Raw genomic sequence first — 18,618 nt, 5'->3', positions numbered from 1 at the left:
CTGTCACTCTCAACCTTGGTAAAACAGTCTGTTAAACCAATGCAAAATATCTCCACAAAAACGTCAGCTGGGTATATGCCAATTTGGGCTTACTTGATTTCTGTCAGTATGCTTATGGCTGAGTACACAGTAATTTGTGAGCTGAACAGAAACCTATATTTCTACTCACAGTTGCACCACTTTGGATTAAATCTATCAGAAAAATTATTGCACTAAAACCTGTGCCACTTCTTTCTTAAAGAATATAACTTAGGTTAAAAAGGCAATAACTCATTTTTCTACTGAATTTGAAGACATTAATCTAACATATGAATCACTAATGTTAAGAACAGTGGATCGAGAAAGCTGAATGCCTCTGGTGCACCGATCAACACAGACTTAATCCAAGACCTTATACATATCTCTTCTCGTGTTCAGGCAACTCATTTCCATCTAAGTCAGCTCTGACAGATTTGACAGGCACCTCAATTTCTTCTCTACATAAAGTGAAAAATTCTGTCAAAGAAATTAATAATGAAGATGCCAGAAAAGCTATATATCTATATGAGGCTATTGAATTTATCAGCTTTGCTATCTCATAGGGGAGAAGCTGCAAAGACAGTAAAGCAAAACATCTTGTTGCAACAGGAGTGGTCCAGCACAGCAGAAGAGGCTTTGCCCCCTCACAGACGTGAGGGCATCTGCCACTATCACCTACTAGAGAAAAATACAAAAAGGAGCATCCTAATGGCACTTGCATCCAGCAGAACAACATCCTGCCACTCCATTACATGCCATTGGTTTTAATTGCACCTAATCTTGTTTGTTATGGAGGCTGAATACTCAGCAGTAAAATTTCTAAACATCTTGACATACTTTCGGAGGAAGCTGTCCCTTTTAATAGCCCTGGCAGGGGAAAAAGTCCATGTATCCTGTTCAACTGGTTAGTCCTGAAGCCAAACAGAGTATCATTTGCTACCCTAAGCTCATGCCATCCTGGGAATTATTCATCTCATCTGAAGCTTTTGCCATAAAATACTTCCTGTATCCTCAATGTCTGGAGTGGAGTTCAAGTATTTCTGCTTAACACTTTCAGACACAGATGTAATTGAAATCTGTACAATTAAAATCATGTCAGAAGTTAGTTGTCTTTTTTTCACTCTTAATTAGGGTTGTCAGTGAGTTCTAAAGAATTCAGTTTAGCAACCAGTCTTGCTAATTGCTTTCAACAAGTTTTCCCTGGTGTCTGAGGTGTGTAGACTGGAACCTACATCTAGCCTGCTATAAGCACCACAGCAGAGAATATGGCAATAGAGAACACTTGCACTCACACATCCACCCCGACCTTTCTATCAGTTCCATCTCACATGCTATGCAATCTATCAGGCCCTTATCTTTCCCCTGGACATCTGTAATCATCTGTGATGTTCTCTTAAAGCTTACTAGCTTGAATGTGAGGGAATTTCTGTACATATTTGGGGTAGAGAACTTGCAGGATCAACTTTTATATTAAATTCAAAACTGAAACTCCAGTATTAGCTTTTTGGAAGAAAAATCCTACTAAACTAAACCAATTCAAATATGTGACTTTTATATAAGATTGTTATGATTTTCTCTCACCTGCAGTTTGACACCTCTGAGTACAGAACAGTACACCCTTTCAGCACAAAAAGGCAGTAAACTGCTGAATTAATGCAACAAGACATTACTATTTTTGCCTTTCCCTAAGCAATTCTTTATGAAGTAACATTGATTATCCAACTAGTCACCAAAAAGTCATTAACTGAGTTTCTCTATTACAACCTTCTGTATTGACTGCCATAGTGTAAGTGCATATATACATATACAGAAACAACTGTACTGAGAGCTTGATGAAACAATCTGAGTTCTCATTAAATACTCTTCCACATGACTTCAGGAAACTAATATTGATCTCAAGTGTTCTGAAGTTATTAACCAATAACCAACATCCCTCTTGAAATTCCTTCTCTTATGTGGAATCTTTTCCTGTAACTCATTGTGTTCAAACAACCCCTTCACTAGAAACACAATAATATTCTAATATAGGAAAATCAGATCTAGACTAAGGCCCAACAACAAAATAAAATGAAGCACTGTACTAAGTCCAAGAAGTGTTTAAGTGCCCTGACGGAGGTGCTTGCCTAACACTTATCAAATGTTGTGCTTCACTATAATATTCAGAGAGAAGGAAAGCTTAAAACACAAGCAAACTGAAAAAAACTCAAGAGGAAAAATATGACTTTACCAGAAACAGCCATAGTATCACTGATCCATGCAATTGAGAATATCCAGTCCTTGTGTCCATCCTAAAAGAAGAAAAGACAGATTTTTCTGTGTCATTATACTCAAGAGCAGTCTCAAAGCAGACAAGTATTCTTCACTTCAATTTTTAGTACAAGCTCAGAAGGACAGACCTACATTAAAAGTATACAGGTAAGATTCCAGTATCAAGCTGGAACACTTCAAGTACCTAGCAGTTATTTTAACTTTTTTAACTTTGAAGTGTGCAATTAATAAAGAAAAAACAGGTCTTGGAAAAACAGGCCTCTCACCAAGGAAAAATTAATCTAAATTCTAAGAATCTCCAGAATTCGCTCATTTTTCATTCTGAAAGCAGCATTCTTCTGTAAAGTATCTATTTGTTAGGGTTTTTTTCTTCCCACACATATCCTACTATAAAAAGTAACCAAAATCTTATGTTTACAATACATGACCTAAGATAAATGTTTCAATACTTTTTCTTTAGTGTGTGAGAAACCTGTGGGGGGAAAAAAAGGACCATAAGACTCTAGTTTTGTTTAAAAAGCTAAAAAGTGACACAAATGAAGAGCAAGTCATGCAAATCTTCAGTCAAGTCTTGCTCCAGCTGATTATCTACTGCTGTAGAAATTCTGACTGGACCTCTGCTGTTGCAGTTAACATCTACATGAAATTCTGAATAAAAAGGAGGAATGAGAGAGAAGCGCTCACAGGACATCACTATATCCTCCGGCCTGTTTGTTTAAAGACTGGCCATTTTGAAAAGGCCTCAGGATGTTTCAGAAATAAAACCAGTACCAGTTTGTATCAAACTGCCACAAGCCACAAGGTTAGAACTAATCTTCAACACCAAGTTCCATCTCTGGAATAATACATCCAGAAGCTGCACTGGGATAAGAGGAAAAATTTTAAAACTTGCAACATATTTTTAATTTCTCAAAAGAGCTTTTTCACTATAAATAGTTTCAGAGCTCATCACGACAATTAGACTTTAATACTTAGGATTTTGTTACATTTTTTGTGCTGAAAAGTAAGCTAAAGTAGACCTGAATGAAGGTGAGGAAGAAATCTGACCCAAAGCCCTGAAAATCCACTCACATGTTTGAGTACTCAATTATATTTAAGGTACCACAACAGAAATGACAACTCAATCAGAAACGTTTTCAGAACTTTACTTCCTTACAAGACTCCTAAATATTAACCTTGCTCTGATCAAACACACTTCAAAATGGTAACTTTTTAAGTGAGAGAATAAATTTTCCCCAGATACTCCCACTTACATCTCCCACACAGACAGGATCAAGTGTAGGCAGACGATAAATTGCAAGACTGTTGGGGTTGTCTCCACCTGTGGCCAGGAGGGTCCTCGAGGGGTTGATCTCAATGGCATGAATGCCACATCCCTGCTGGTTCACCATGCCAGGCTCACGATCCTTCAGGATAGGAATCTTGGTAATTTGACCAGTCTGGACATCTACTACAAATAACTGGGGAAAAAAAACAGGTAAGAAAAACAAGATGGTCAAATATCCTCCCTATTTTGAACTGACATTCATTTTGAGTTGAAATCCACAAATGCTTCAAGGATTGCTGAAAAATGCATAAATTCCTTCTCAAAACAGGTTAAGTAACAATTACAGTGGGTTTATAACAATCATCCAATTTCATTTTCACAGTAATGGAAGGGAGAGAAGAGAAATCTGTCATGGGAGATTTCCCACTTGAATAAAAAGACCTTGAATATAAAACTCTTGTCCCTGTTCAGTACGACAAAACAATATTGTTTTCCAATTTCTACCTACCACAGTGACGGAAAAAACCCACCTCAAAAGAGCCATTAAGCCCCATGTAGCTTAGAACGATTCTTCCCGCCTCCCAGGTAACACAGTTACCATAAAGTTTTGGCCTGGGGAGACTGACAGTTTATGCAAGTGGAATTTATTTTCTGGTGATAAACAGAGAATAGTAACTAAAAACAGTACTGCCTCTGCGAACATCTGAAAGAAAGATGTTTAGCTATATACCTCATCCCACAAAAAGACAAGACATTGGAGCAGTATGTCACTAATAACTTGTCAGAAAATTCTGTTATAAAGCCTTACAACTCTTCACACAGACATTATGCCCAGCGTTGTATCAGTTCAGGCATATACAACCATGAAGTTACAGTTTAAACCAGAACAAAGGTTTACATTGCCTGCCAAAGTGCACTTTCATTTGGGAGGCTCATGGGCTGGGTCATTTCACAGATGGTACTCAGAGGGCAGCTGCACTGACATTCAAACAGGTCTAACAGAGGAGACAAAGCCCTGTGAGGGAACATGAGTGAAGCAAGGAAATGGAGGATCTGAAGCTGACTTAGCACTAAGGCAAGTGATCTAGCATCCATAGCCCAAGATTATAATTCTACATCATCTTTAGTCTGTTCCTTCTATAACCAAGAATGTTGTCTCAAAACTTCTGGAAGTGAACCAAAGATTGTAGGTAGCAGTTTTGCACAAACAGATGATTCCTACAGAGACTGCATTTTCATGTTTACTTTTTTATTTTGCACAAACATGTGGTGTATGGCAACAGCTGTGGCGTAGCTGAGTAGGAGGGAGGCACTCCTCACTCTTCCCAAGCCTTACTAAGCTGGAGACAGCTGGTAAGAACACAATGCACACAGCAGTCCTTCTGCCCTAACCACCTGAAAACTAACATCTGCACTGAAGAATCAGAATCAGCCATTTCCTCTCCTTTCACCCTCCCTTGTCCTCTCCATGTGAGTGCATATCCCTCTTCATTCCCAGTATTTCTTTCCAGCAGAAATGCCCAATTCCCTCCCCGATCCTCCTTAAACTACTGAAAAAACCCCCAAATCCTAAAAAAATTTAACAGTTTATGAGTAAGGATTAAAGCTTGCAGTTGTCAGCTTCAGGTCCTAATGCTGCACTAATTAGGAAAGCACATCCACACCTAAGGATGTTCATGGACTCAGAAGAATTGTGCTTCAGCTGTAACAGATTCATGATTGGAAGTGCAAGTCAACTGGCAGGACGAATGAAATTAAAACCCCTTTGCATTCTCTAAGTCTGACACCCTCATCATACACCTGTGTTGGTTAATAAAAACTTACTCTAATGCAAAATACTTTTACTTAAACTCTAAACTAATCTGACTAAAAAGATAAAGAACTTAAACTTTGCACATTTAAGGGAGTGGCTATGTTGTTTTGGATGTAAAGGACAGAGCAGTAACTTCTCCACTTGCTTGGTAAGGAACTTGGCCACTGAGTAGTTTAAAAAGAACCATCACCTCCTTTGAGTAAAATAAGCAACCACTGCCTATACACAGAGATTCTTACATCACCTGGGGCATAACAGGAAGCAAAAGCTCACACTTGAAAGCCGCACCTCTGGCTGCCCAGAAATCATCCCTATAAAACCAGCACACAGAAGCCAAGATAAGCCACAGTCGATAGACATTTTTAAAGCCAAAAAGGGAGAAATGTTAAGAAACAACAGGAGAACCCAGCTAAGAGTTCAGAAAATTTCAATACCATTTCAGGAGTTTTAGAGAGTAAATAAAATACAAAATATTTTCAGCTGTTGAAATAAGTACATCTGCCAACAACTTCAAAGCAATGTAGACATTAAAAGTCTTGACAAAATCCTGATAACAGAGAAAATTACTGTATGGTTCAGCTATCTCAAAGAGAAATAAGAAATTTTTTTCCCAGCTACTCATTATATAAAAACTAAAACCCAGCCCACAATGTTTTCGCTGGACATAAAAAAACTCCACCAGTCTCCAAACACTGAATTGTGTGTATTTGTCTCTTGATTTTAAGCTTTGCACAAAATTCGGTTCCTTCTTCTAATAAAACATGCATGTCAGTCTTTACTATGCCAAACAGCTTAACATCAAGGATTTACCAAATCTGGATTGCTTCAGCCATCTGGCAGAAGTGCAAGGACCACACTTCATCTGGGAGAAACACAGCAGACTCAGCTGCCATTCTCTATGCTAGACAACCGTGTTCTAACAAGGAAACAGCCTGGATGACACAGAAGAGAGAAATCCATTTCCCCTCATTTTTTTAAAGCAGTTTACATGCACAGCTTGCAACAGTGCTATTACTCAAGGATCAAGGCAGACAAGCATGGTTAAGTACTACAGCTGACATAGCCATGAAACTTCATGATCTTTGCACATTTGCAGAGACTGATAGCTGTACACTTATTTTTCTTTCAGCCTGCAGAAGTGGTGAGAAATCATTTTAGCAAATGGCTTCTCTGCAATTACTCTATGGCTGTCCAACCTGCTTATGATCAAGTTAATCAAGGAACTACCTTGCTTCATTGATGAGGGAAGTTCATTAATCAATTTGCCAAAAGTAAAGACTGCGGCAGTCTTTACTTTTGGGAACAGTGAGGCATAGTAAAATCCCCCTCTAGAGTAAAAAGGGTAAAAGGTGCTTTTCTGTGTCAAGTTAAGGCCAAAGAGAAAAGCTGCTTCGATAAAAAACAAGAAGATAAAGAGGAGACAGTGAAATGAAAACAGAGACGCCGCGGGAACAGGACAGGGACACAAGAAATTCCTTCTGATAATGAAAATTAGCAGCAAAAGTCACTGTGAAATTCATAGAAATGAATATGTATGAGCCTATTGTGAAATTGTATGCATATGCATTTGAAAGGGGGATAAAAGGGAGGACTGGGGCTCGCAAAGGTGCGCATGCCCTTTTAAAGAGAGCAGTCTCTGTCTCTCTGGCCTGCATCCAGCGCTGAATAAACATACCGGCCCTATAACTTAAAAAAGTTGTAGAGTTTTCTCTTCCTCTGCGCAACAACAGAGTATCCAAGGATGAGAGTATGAACTGCAAAACCCATCATACTCTCATATGCAATACTGAGAGCAGAATGGTTTACCAGGTTTTTTCATTTTTTGGCCTGCCTTTCAGGACACAATAATTTAGGGGGCAGAAACACCCAGAAAGCTAACAATCCAATACAGATAAATTCCCTTCCCATGTACCTTCAACTGAAAGCATTCACTTTAAACAGCAAGATTAAAAAAGAGGTCTATGAATGCTATCTCAAGGCAACACAGACTTGTGTCTTCAGCTGCTGCCGCTGCACAAAAAACAGCAGATGAACAGTTCCAAATCCTACCCTATCTTTTAGTTGGTTGTACAAATCAATCAAAACAAAAATAAAGGGTGCCATCCTGTTTTTATTATACAAGCAGGATGGATGGAGATCTAAAAGGCACAAATAACATGCATGAAAGAGACTGCTTATTCTTCATGCAAGAGCTCACAACATGCTCTGTGCACCAGCCCTTCACACAGTGCTCTCAGAAATCACGGGCACATTTTTGTCATTCATAGTAACTTTTGAAAGAAACCCAACATAAGTACACTGCCCTGCTAAAAACAGTCACTAAGAGAGACTCAGTCGCATTCAAGTTTCACAACTGGCTTAAGCCTACCTTTTGAGAATCTACGTGCCTCCTCCTCACCATCCACCTAAACAGTCTCATCACCTTTGTGACAATAACTAGTGCTCAAATAGCTGCAAGGTCAACTGTATCTGCCTTGGTGAAACTAACCCTACAATAAAACCTGTCTGCACACAAAGCAGCAAGCTGACCCAGAGGACTCCCTAGCCACATGCACTAGCCTAGCTCCATAGCCAATGCTAGCCAAAACGAGCAGGTGGGAACATCCACTTCTACAATAGCACAACTCCAGACTGACTAAGGCTGGTCACAAAAAGATCTCTCCCACAGCCAAGTTGGAAAATTATTACTTGTGGTCCTTCAAATTTGTTTTTTGCTAACAAAACAACAAAAGAAGACAATGCTTATTGTGCTATTACATCAATAGTATTTCTGGTCACACCTGATAGCAGAGATGGATTTTTCCAAGTTCTCAGCCTTGACTTTTATTCAGATCATAAATCTCTTTCTTTTCTGTTCATAAAACACTTGGCATCAGGTTCTCTTTTTCTGTAGCAATACAGATTTACTAATATATGCCAAGCCCCAAAGAAACATGGACACTTTAAACTACCAAACTGGCCACTTTCTGCTGAAGATCAAAATAAAGCAGCATAGAATGGTTTAGGTTGCAAGAGCCCTTAAAGGTTGTCTTGTTCAAGTGTCCAGCAGCGAGCAGGGACATCAGCAAGACCAGGTTACTCAGAACTCTGTCCAACCTGTCCTTGAATGCTTCCATGGATTGAGCACTCAGCAGCTGTGTGGGCAACCCATGCTGGTGAGTTACTACCCTGATGATAAAGCTTAAGAATCTTCCTTGTATCTAGTGTGACTCCTTTAATTGAAAACCATTACCTCTTCTCCAGTCACAACAAGCCTTGTTCAATTCATCTGCCCCATCTTTTTTATAAGTTCCCTTTGGGTACTGGAAGGACATGATAAGGTCTTCTCAGAGCCTCCTCTCCTCCAGGCTGAACAACTAAAACTCTCTCAGCCTTTCCTTGTAGAAGAGGTGCTCCATCCTTCTGATCATCTTGGTGGTCTCCTCTCTGGGCTGACTCCAGCAAGTCCCTGTCCCTCCTGTGCTGGGAGCCCAGGGCTGGATGCAGTGCTCCAGGTGGGTCTCAGCAGAGCAGAGCAGAGGGGCAGAATCCCCTCCCTGCCCTGCTGCCCACGGGGCTCTGGATGCAGCCCAGGACACGTTTGGCTCTCTGGGCTGTGAGTGCCATGGCTGGGCCATGTGCAGCCTCTCACCCACAGCACCCCCAAGCCCTTCTGGGCAGGGCTGCTCTGGGGCTGTCCATGCCCAGCCTGTGCTGGTACCAGGGGTTGTCCCAGCCCAGGTGCAGCACCAGCACCTGGCCTTGAACTTGATGATGTTCCCATGGACCCACTCCTCCAGCTTGTCTCTGGATGGCATCCCATCCTTCAGGTGTGTCAAAGCACCACTTAGCTTGGTGCTGTCATCAAACTTGGTGAGAGTGCACTGGATCCCTCTATATATGCCCTTAATGAAGATAATAAAGAACACTGGTCCCAGTGCGGATCCGTGAAGGACTCCACTTGTCCAACCAACCAGCTCTGGATGTGATTATCCAACCAACTCTCTGGATGTGATTATCCAACCAACGCCTCACCACCCAACAGTCCATCCAGCAAATCCATCTCCCTCCAATTTAGACAGAAGGATGTTGTGGGGGATTGTCAAAGGCTGTACAAAAGTCCAGATAAATGACATCTGTAACCCTTTCCTTGTCCACTCCTGCCATCACTGCATCACAGAAGGCCTCTGGTTTGTCAGGTAGGATTTACCCTTGGTAAAGCCGTGCTGGTTGCCTCAATTCACCCCCCTGTCCTCCACGTGCCTTAGCAGAGTTTCTAGGAGGAAACTGGATCCCATGATCCTCCCAGGCACAGAGGAGAGGCTGGCAGGTCAGTAGTTCCTGGAGTCCTTCTTTCTACCACTTCTCCAGAGAGATAGAATGGCTTCCCTTTTCCAGTCACCTGGGACTCCATCTTCCTGATATGACTTTTCAAACATCACAGGGAATGGCAACTACACCAGCCACGCTAACATGCACTAATTTTAGCACAAAACTTACTAACAGGTTATGCAGTAGAGTCAACTCAAGGGCGTAATGGCCTTGCACATCCTTCTTGAAAGAGTCTCAAGCAAAACAATCCACAATATAAAGAAACCACCTGAGAAGTGAGGAGAGGTAAAAGCAGCCTGCAAGTTGGTTGACTTTGAATTCACATTTCCAGAGACAAGACCCTGAAATGAGGCACTCCACCTTTCTGTCAAACTCTGAAGCACTACCAGCTAATAGCCACAGACTTTGATGTTACTGCATTTGTGCAGTGCCAAAATCACCTTTATAATTTTTTATTTGCACTTGGCCCTCCATATTTAATTTCAGGGGACTGGGAGACAGTTAATACATACTGACAGATGGCAAAGGATGGAGAAGTGATAGACGTTGTCTGCTAAAGGGCCTGCCTACAACTCACACCATACCTGGAACAGAAACTGCCAGACAGACATGAGTATCACATGCAGTTGACAGAAAAGAAAATACTCTTCAGACAAGAAACCAACACCAGGCTATCTGGTCACAAGCCACTGAAATACATGTGAATGGAGATATCAACTACAGACATCAAAGGTTTATTTACATCAAGTTTCAGTCACTGTTCACTGGACTTTGCGCAGAGCTACAAACTGGAGGAGACTTCTCATTTTCTACATGCGATCAGAAATGAGCTGTCACCTCGATGCTTCCTCATATATGCAAAGCCAGAAGACACATTAACTTGCAAAGCAAGTGGAAATCATTTTCCTCATAGACAGTTCACATTCACAGAGAGAGGAGGAACTTCCCATTGCACTCTCACCACAATCCCAGGACTACAACACCGAGTGTAATTGTATAAGATGCACAGAACAGACACAGGATCACTTGAAACAAGTTTAAAGTCTCTAAAAGGAAATGAGAGCTGATGACCTACAGCAGGGCAGCCAAGGAGACACAGCAATCTGCTAAAGAGAGAAAAGGGTTCAGCCAGCATTCAGAAACCAACCCAAGCATGCCTTGGAAAGCTGCCTTAGAAATCAATCAAAAAGTCAGAGCATTCAGAAAGGAAGTTTTAAAACACAAATACATCTATAGTACTTGCCTAGAAAAAGAAAAAAAAAACAAACTAGATTCCAAGAAAATATATTCTCAAGGAACTGCAAACTAATTAACTTCTTGTATTTAGGGAATGATTAACAGTTCTTACAGTTTTTCATCTTTAACTTTGCAATTAGCGAAAGGATTATATCTTGAACATGTACACCTAACTAACAGAGTAAAAGAAGCTGAAAAATTATTACAGAAACAACTTTTTAGATGCTACTTTATTCTTCATAATTTCCTGAAATAGTAAAGAGGAAAAAAACCCCAAAAACACAGGAACCTTGTGTTCTGTGATTTGGTCTGCCATAAGCCTGTCTCCTACCTAAGTCTCATGAGTTTCTCTATGAAGCCTGAACAGAAGACTGCAAATTACAGACCATATCTTCTTCTGAGACAGTTTCTTCTATGTATCTTCACAGCATCAGTTTTTGGTAATTTAGATACCTATCAGAACACACCCTAAATGTCTGCACCTCTCCGAAGCTCCCTGCTCATTCATTTGAATTAGAAAAACATGAGGGAGCCCATTGCGTGCAAGGTCTAGGAAATTCTTGCAAACAGGAATCCTGGCTCTGCAAAGCCCAGGTGAAAAGTCTGGGTGATTTCATTTGAAGGTTTAGGTGCTTGAATGCTTGCAACAGTTCCCATAATTTTATATCAACCAGAAAAAGCATGCACTTTTACAGAACACAAATATCTGAAATATTTTATTTACTGCTCAACTATGAGCACCATGGTCCACTGGAGAAGAATAAAGTAATTTCACTCCCTGGAGTAGTTTTAAAGATAAACAGTTACTCCACATAATTGAACAAATTATAATAGTCATCAAAAAAAAGAGTAATTGACAGAAAACTCTATATTCTCTTCAGTACTTTTATAGTAACTAGTAACTGCCAAATGACTAAACCCAAAATTCCTCCTTTATGACAAGAACATATTTTTGTTTTGTCATTAAGAACACTGAATCCTCCTGGCACTGCACAGTGAAGGGCAATTTATAAATTACATGCTAAAAGCACTCAGTGCCACAGTCAAGCCCTGATTAAAATAACTGCTATAGTTTATATTTTTCTCTTGCATTAACTTTAATTAAATGCAACTCCAGTGCAGCAAACCTCGCTGAAGTCAACCAAGGTGTTTTCAATTTACTCCCAACTTGAATGCCACAACTTCAGCATATGAGAATCAGCAAAGGCATTTTTCTTTAGTAGGTCACTCACTAAGGAGATGAGACAGAAAAATCTCATAATTAGAGTGTAGCGTTTAATGCTTTACTTGTTCAAAGGTGAGCACAAAGCAAACAAGGTACAGCCATTACAGCAGTCATAATTCATATATGATCTTTCACAATGCTTCAGGAACTTCTTTTGCAATCACTATTTTGCTCAATGACAGAGGAGGTCTGTCTCTAACATTAAGTCTGGCTGTGGACAAACACTCTTGGTTGCAGCATGTGCAAAGGGAACAACAATACTACTGAATCCCTCTTCAGTTTCACGATTGTTTGGTTCCAAACAATTTTCTGCAAGGTTGCGTTAACAACCCACTTGCCCATTTATCTTCGCTGCAGATGCGCCCGAGCTACAAAAGTTACAGAACACAGCAAAATCGTGGCAACTCTATAAAACACACAGTCATCTCGCTAGAGTAAGCAGGATTTTTGGGAGCTTGTGTTTCAGCAGGAGTTTGTCTCCAGTAAGCAGCTCTACAACCACAGCCAGTGCTGACTGCTGACTGGCTGAGGAGATGAACGTATGTGGAGAAAGTAGGCAGAGAGATTCTATTTTGAGCTTATTGCTGTTAAAAGATTGCTTTGTTTATACAGTTCGGCCCTGCTTCTTCAGAGCTACTGCATAAAAGCCTCCCCCTGTGCAACTGCAAATAATAACAGAACATCTCAGAATGTTTCATCAAAAATAGAAAAAAAACAGCCCAGTAACCCTTGCTGGTCAGACCACTGAGCATGGCTTTGGCACAGAAAGATCTTGAGGCAAAGAAGCAATTGCAGCATCTGATATGCTCTGAGATTTACGAGCTGCTGCATCTATGCATTCATTCCTTGCAACCCTGGATTCCCTTCTGTGGCACCAACTAACCTGCAGTTTAGGATTTTGCACTAATTCAATCACAACTCCTTGCATGAATTGCAACCTCAGCTAATGAACTTGGGCTACTAACTCTGGTGGTGAATACTACCTATGAAATATGGTCTCCTCCATTTACTAATTCCACAGGATTAGACACCATTTTAATATTTCCCTGAAATGTTTCAAAGCATCACTTCAAGAACCTGAGGAGTTGCCAGTTTTTGTAGAAGCATGTAAAGATATATAAACCAGAAAAGCTATTCAAACACTGGAAACCGTTTTAGAGTGAAGAATTATGAAGTCAAGAAGCAACACTGAAGATCTAAAATTCTTTTTTTTTTTTTTAACTCAGAACATTTCTGGCTGCTCTGACAAATACCTGGAGTTTAACCACAGTTTTAAAAGCCATCAGCACAGAACCATATGTAAAACCGAACTGAATAAGATTGAGAGTAACAGAAAAAAGGAACCTTAGCAGCAAGTGTGGCCAAGCACTGACAGCCACCATTAGAGACACTAATATCTGTCCATTAGCTTCTCATCTGCAGGACAAAAGGGAAGATCCAATCCCACTGTTGGCTCTTCATTCTGCAGACAGGTGTAAATCGCTCTGTAAGGTCACACAGATGCTTCCAGAGATGCCTCGCTGGGGTTTACAGTGCCACATATTCAGATGAGAATAGATCATCCTTAAGCACTGCTTTCACTGAAAGTTAATCAGGCGCGATTTTGACTCCACTCCTAATTCCTCGTGTTTTCCCTAGTCATGCACACACTTTGATTATGGTAAACATCATTTGAGGGTGGAGGTGAAATAATTAACAAAGGAAAGGGAAACAAAACAGCGAGAGGTGGCACTCACCGTGTTGCATTTTGTCCCGCACACCACTTGTCGGTGGTTTAGCCACTGGGAGGCAAACACTTTATTGAGTGTTCCGAGGTGAAATTCCCTCTCCTTCAGGAGGCTTGGGAGCTGCTGGGCTGCGTATCCATGCAACAAGCGGTGGTAGCTGGACTCATTCTGCATCCGGACCTCTCTCCCTTTCACGTAGTACACTAGAGACCTTTTCACCGGCGGGAGCCTTTTCCTTTTGTGAACCGAGTGATCCCACCCGTACTGTGGATAATAAAGTTAGACACTGGCTAAACCAACTAAAACAAACTATAAGACACCACTCTTTCGAATTCAATGATATCCCCGGCAAAACCCTGAAGCCTTTGGAACACCGCACACGGAAATTAACTCGGGAATGCTGATAGAGCCTTTAGCAGCGTGAATTAAACACAAATATCTGCTAAAGGAACAACACGGCGACAATATAACGACAATGCGTGGCGGTTCGGCACTGTTGGTACGCCACATGCTCACGGGAAGAAGCGGAGCGCTTGGAGCGGGAGAGGGGCAGCGCACACAGCCCTCCCCCCCAGCCTGGCAGGCGCAGGGGTGACACCCAGGTGACTCCCCGGTACCGACCGCGGCGCTCGGCCTCCTCCGGCCGGGCCAGAGCCATCCGGCCATCATCGCTACCGGCAGCGACCGAACAACGGCCGAGCCCAACGGGGCACCGCGAGCCCCGGGGCGCGGGCACAGAGGGGGGCACTGACCCTGGGACCAGGGTCTGCTCTTCCCCGGTGACCCTGGCACTTGGGGGGTGCCCTTCTTGGGGTGACATCAGGACTGGGGCTGTCCCTCCCCAGGTGACACCGAGACCGGGGGCTCCTCATCCCTGGCTACCACCGGGACCGTGGCTGCCCCTCCCCAGGAGCCCCAAACAACCTCCCAGGACACCTTCCTTCCCCATCCCTCGGACAGGGTTACCCCTTTCCTCCCGGGGACCGGCACGTCCGCCGCGCGCGGGAACCAGCGCTTCTCTCCCTTCCCACCATCGGGAACCAGCGCTTCTCCCCTACCCCCCGCCTCACCCCTTACCTGCTCCCCCTGGAGTCCCCCGGTCCCCGCGGCGGCAGCCGCCGCCGCTTTCCGCTTCCTGCTAACTGTTTTCCGGGCCATAGTAGAAGGACGAGGAGGATGTGGACGAGGAGCGGCCCCACATGGAGAGGGACGGGGCTGTTCGGGGCATATGGAGCGGGACCGGGCCCGGGCTCTGTCCCTCAGGCCCCGCCGGCCTCGCCTCACGGCATTTTACAGCACCACGGGGTTTCGGTTTTTTCTCTTTTTACGACAGTAAAGTCGCAGCTTTGCGGCGGCGGTTCCGCCCCGCCCCGGTACCATGTTGCCTAGCAACCGACCAGCAAGCTGGTCACGCCCCCTCTGCCGTTGCCATGGCAGCGGAGCCAGCGTGTGATGGTGTGACGCCCCCTAGCGGCGAGGCGGGCTCAGTACAAGGTGGGGGTCCGGGAATTCCTCCCAGGAAACGGAGATTTTCCCAAACCCTTTGTGTTTGATCACACTTTCAGAGCCCCAGGAAAGCCAAGACACTTGTGCCCGGCCAGTCTGTCACGGTCACACTATGGGGACAGAATCAGAGAATCAATTAGGTTGGAAAAGACCTCTAAGCTCACCCAGTCCAACCTATGAGTGAACACCACCCTGTCAACCAGACCATGGCACTGAGTGCATGTCCAATCTTTCCCTAAAGATCTCCAGAACGGTGACTCCTCCCCCTCCCTGAGCAGCTCATTCCCAAAGCCTAATCATCCATTCTGTGAAGAAATTCTTCCTAACGTCCAACTCTTCACTGAATAGTGAATAGTCCACTGGATCAGAAGGCGGTTCAGCTGAAAGAAAGATCCAGGAATGCACACCAAAAGCATTAGACAGACCCTCTCTCAGGGCTGCACACTCAAGTAATTTACTCACTGTTAATGTTCTTGAAGAACTCACAGCTTGAAAGACAGTTTACAGAACAATAATCTTTTATTATTGTAATAGAAAGCTGTGACAGGCTAAGGTGCGAAGATTGCTGGTGATAGGATCTGGCTGCAAAAAATGTATTCCAAGCAACTGTGATAAACAATCACCATACATAGAGTACAGTTCTGACAGGTTCAGCCTGATCAGTCAGTCAAACCCAGAAGTTACAGTGGAACCTTTGCTAACTTGTCCCCATGTTTAACTTACTTGTTTACTGGTTTTGCGCTAGTTACTCTGTTTTTAGTAGAGTATCTCTAGTCGTGCATCATGTCCAGGGTTGTACCTTGGAGGTGGGTAATGTCAGCGTCACACCTGAGGCAGCCTCTGGGGTGGAGGTGGGCATTTGTGACCTTGCCACAGTAGCTGGTTCAGCAGCAAGGCATCCCCTTTTCCCCCTTGTTTGTCAGCTGCTATACAGTTTATCTCCACCACTGAGTTCCCTCTCCTGCCAGGATTTCAACAGAGCCTGGCCCTGGTGTCTCCACTCTGCTCCACCTCCCTTCAGTCCCCTTTAGCATGGATTGTGCGTGGGAAGTTGGGCATGCTGACCACATCCCACCCAGGGAGTCATAACTGCGCCTCACCCTCTGTTTTCTGTGCTGTTACAACTTCTGCTGGAATGTAACTCCCCAGTTTTCTCTGATTTTACCCCCCATCATTTTCCTGTTGCAATGTATTTGCAAGGATTAGGCCATGGTGTGCACCAGCCAGCCTGCTCCTAAGTTTGTTATCAAAGCCTCAGGAATTCTTCAAGGCTACTGAAACATAAACTGTGCTAAATTAAGAAAGAAGAGGCTGAGAAACTGAATACCAAGACCACAAGGACTAGATAACAGGACTGTGAAACACCTGGACTGTAACCAATCACACACTCTGAGACGTGCAAGCAGAAAACAAGTGAACAAGATAAAGGGACCAACCAAGGACTGTGTGCTTAGTAGTTTGTAGAATCTATAAATATGTCTGTAATGTAAACAATAAACGGCTTCTGCTTGATCATATTGGTCAGTTGTCCAGGAGTCCTGAATTTCCCACATTTCCCCACACATTCCACCTGGGAAATCACTTACTGCTGGGGAATTAAGGAGATAACATTTGTATGTATTTGCATTTCATTGTACCCCTTTGAGATCCGTGTGAATGGATGAGTGGTTTTTCTGGTGTCCACATGCCTCATACACTCTTTTTCTATCATTTCAGAGGCAAAGCTTCATATGATCCAAACCCAGCAATCACTGCCAGTGGTACTGCTGGGTAGAGAAACATGGAAAACACATGATATGCAGACTGGCTTTAAGGAAAAGCCAGCTTCTGGTCGCCTGATATCTGATGGTGCCTCAGGTCACATGGAATCAGTAGATATTTTCTTGATGCGTACAACATTGGTTTTATGACCGTTATTCTGTGTTTTCATCCAACCAACCCCAAAGACAAGGGTGCTGTGAGAAGCCAAACTGAAAAAGAAACCATAAAAGAACCCCTCAGGCTTTCCAGCTTCCTCTGAGGATACAAGCAGTAGTTCCAGTTTGGCCGTTTTCAGTCGTGATTTACCATGACTAACTCCCCTGTACTTATCCACCCTCACACACACAACTACCACACCCATTTTGGACAAACCCCCTCCATTTCGGAACAAGGACCGCTCAAAAGGCTGAAAACCCAGCGGGAATGTCCCCTGAGCCCCCGGGGAGGGTGAGGTGGCCGTGGCAGCTGAGGGAAGGGGCTGAAGGGTGTGGGGTGAAATGGCCTCTCTGCGTCCCACTCACCAGCCTCATCAGCCCCTTGGGGAGCCCTGTCACGGTGCACAGCTGGGAGAGGGGCAGGAGGCGCTGCGGGAGCTCCCGGGCACGGCAGGAGCTGGGAACAGAGCAGGGACTGGAGCAGGTAAAGGGACAGTGACGGGGACAAGGGCAGGGACAGAGATGGCACAGGGATAGGGACAGGGATAGGGATGGGGACAGGGATAGGGGCAGGAACAGCAACAGGGGCAGGGAGAGGACAGGACAGGGGTGGGGATGGAACAGGCACGGACAGGGACAAGGGCAGAGACAGGGCCTGGGACAGCGACGGAACAGGGCAGAGTGAGGGATGCAACACGGACAGCGGCTGGTAAGGGGATGGAACAGCGACAGGGTCACGGCTGGCAAAGGCAGGCGACAGCGACAGGTACAAGGACACGGACGACACACGGACAGGTACACGGACACTCCCCAGCCCGGCCCCGCCCCCAGGAGAGGCGTGGCTCTGCCTTCGCCCCGCCCCTCCCTGTTGCGGTGACGTCACCACCCGCCGCTCCCGATTGGCCCGGCGGGCGCAGGTGACGCCACAGCGTGACGCCATCCCGCCGGCGGGGCCCAGACAAGATGGCGTCGCCCGGGTCCGGCGGCGCCGAGCGGGGCCCGTAGGGACGGCGGGCGGTGACCGCGGCACGGCGGGACAGCGGGGCCGAGGGCCGCAGGTACCGGGCTAGACGGGGGGCACGCAGGTACTGGGCGGGGCAGCGAGGCTGGGGCGCCGCAGGTACGGGCGGGGACTGCGGGGGCCGCAGGTACCAGGTGGGGGCAGCTGGGGACGGACCGCGCCCCTTCTTCCTCTCCGGGGACAGGGACCCTCCGCTGCCGCTCGGTAGAGCCGCTCTGGGGTGCCGGCACTCGGCCCAGGGCTGGGCTCGCGGAGCAAGGCGGGTGACGCTCCTGCCCCACACGCTCCTGCTTTCCAGCAGTTTCCGGGA

The 18,618-nt window shown here is 44.6% G+C and overlaps 2 protein-coding genes across 3 annotated transcripts in view; one reads left to right on the top strand and one right to left on the bottom strand.

Moving 5' to 3' along the window:
- Nucleotides 1-15,154, bottom strand: part of DCAF12 (DDB1 and CUL4 associated factor 12) — a 28,155-nt gene extending 13,001 nt beyond the window's left edge. Inside the window, exons 1-4 of the mRNA XM_030968477.1 lie at nt 14,943-15,154; nt 13,875-14,129; nt 3,540-3,746; nt 2,246-2,306 (exon numbers count right to left, since the gene is read on the bottom strand). Of these exons, the coding sequence (XP_030824337.1) occupies nt 2,246-2,306; nt 3,540-3,746; nt 13,875-14,129; nt 14,943-15,023 (604 nt within the window). The 5' untranslated portion in view covers nt 15,024-15,154. The remainder of the gene's footprint in view (nt 1-2,245; nt 2,307-3,539; nt 3,747-13,874; nt 14,130-14,942) is intronic.
- A 3,067-nt stretch (nt 15,155-18,221) lies between these two features.
- Nucleotides 18,222-18,618, top strand: part of UBAP1 (ubiquitin associated protein 1) — a 32,227-nt gene continuing 31,830 nt past the window's right edge. For both annotated transcript variants that reach the window (XM_030968386.1, XM_030968385.1), the window contains exon 1: nt 18,222-18,345. The gene's annotated coding sequence lies outside the window, so the exon portion shown is untranslated. The remainder of the gene's footprint in view (nt 18,346-18,618) is intronic.

This window comes from Camarhynchus parvulus, chromosome Z, assembly GCF_901933205.1.
Source record: "Camarhynchus parvulus chromosome Z, STF_HiC, whole genome shotgun sequence".
Taxonomy (NCBI): Eukaryota; Metazoa; Chordata; class Aves; order Passeriformes; family Thraupidae; genus Camarhynchus; species Camarhynchus parvulus.
Note: the sequence above shows the minus strand (reverse complement) of the source record. Positions and strands in the feature narration are given on the sequence as shown.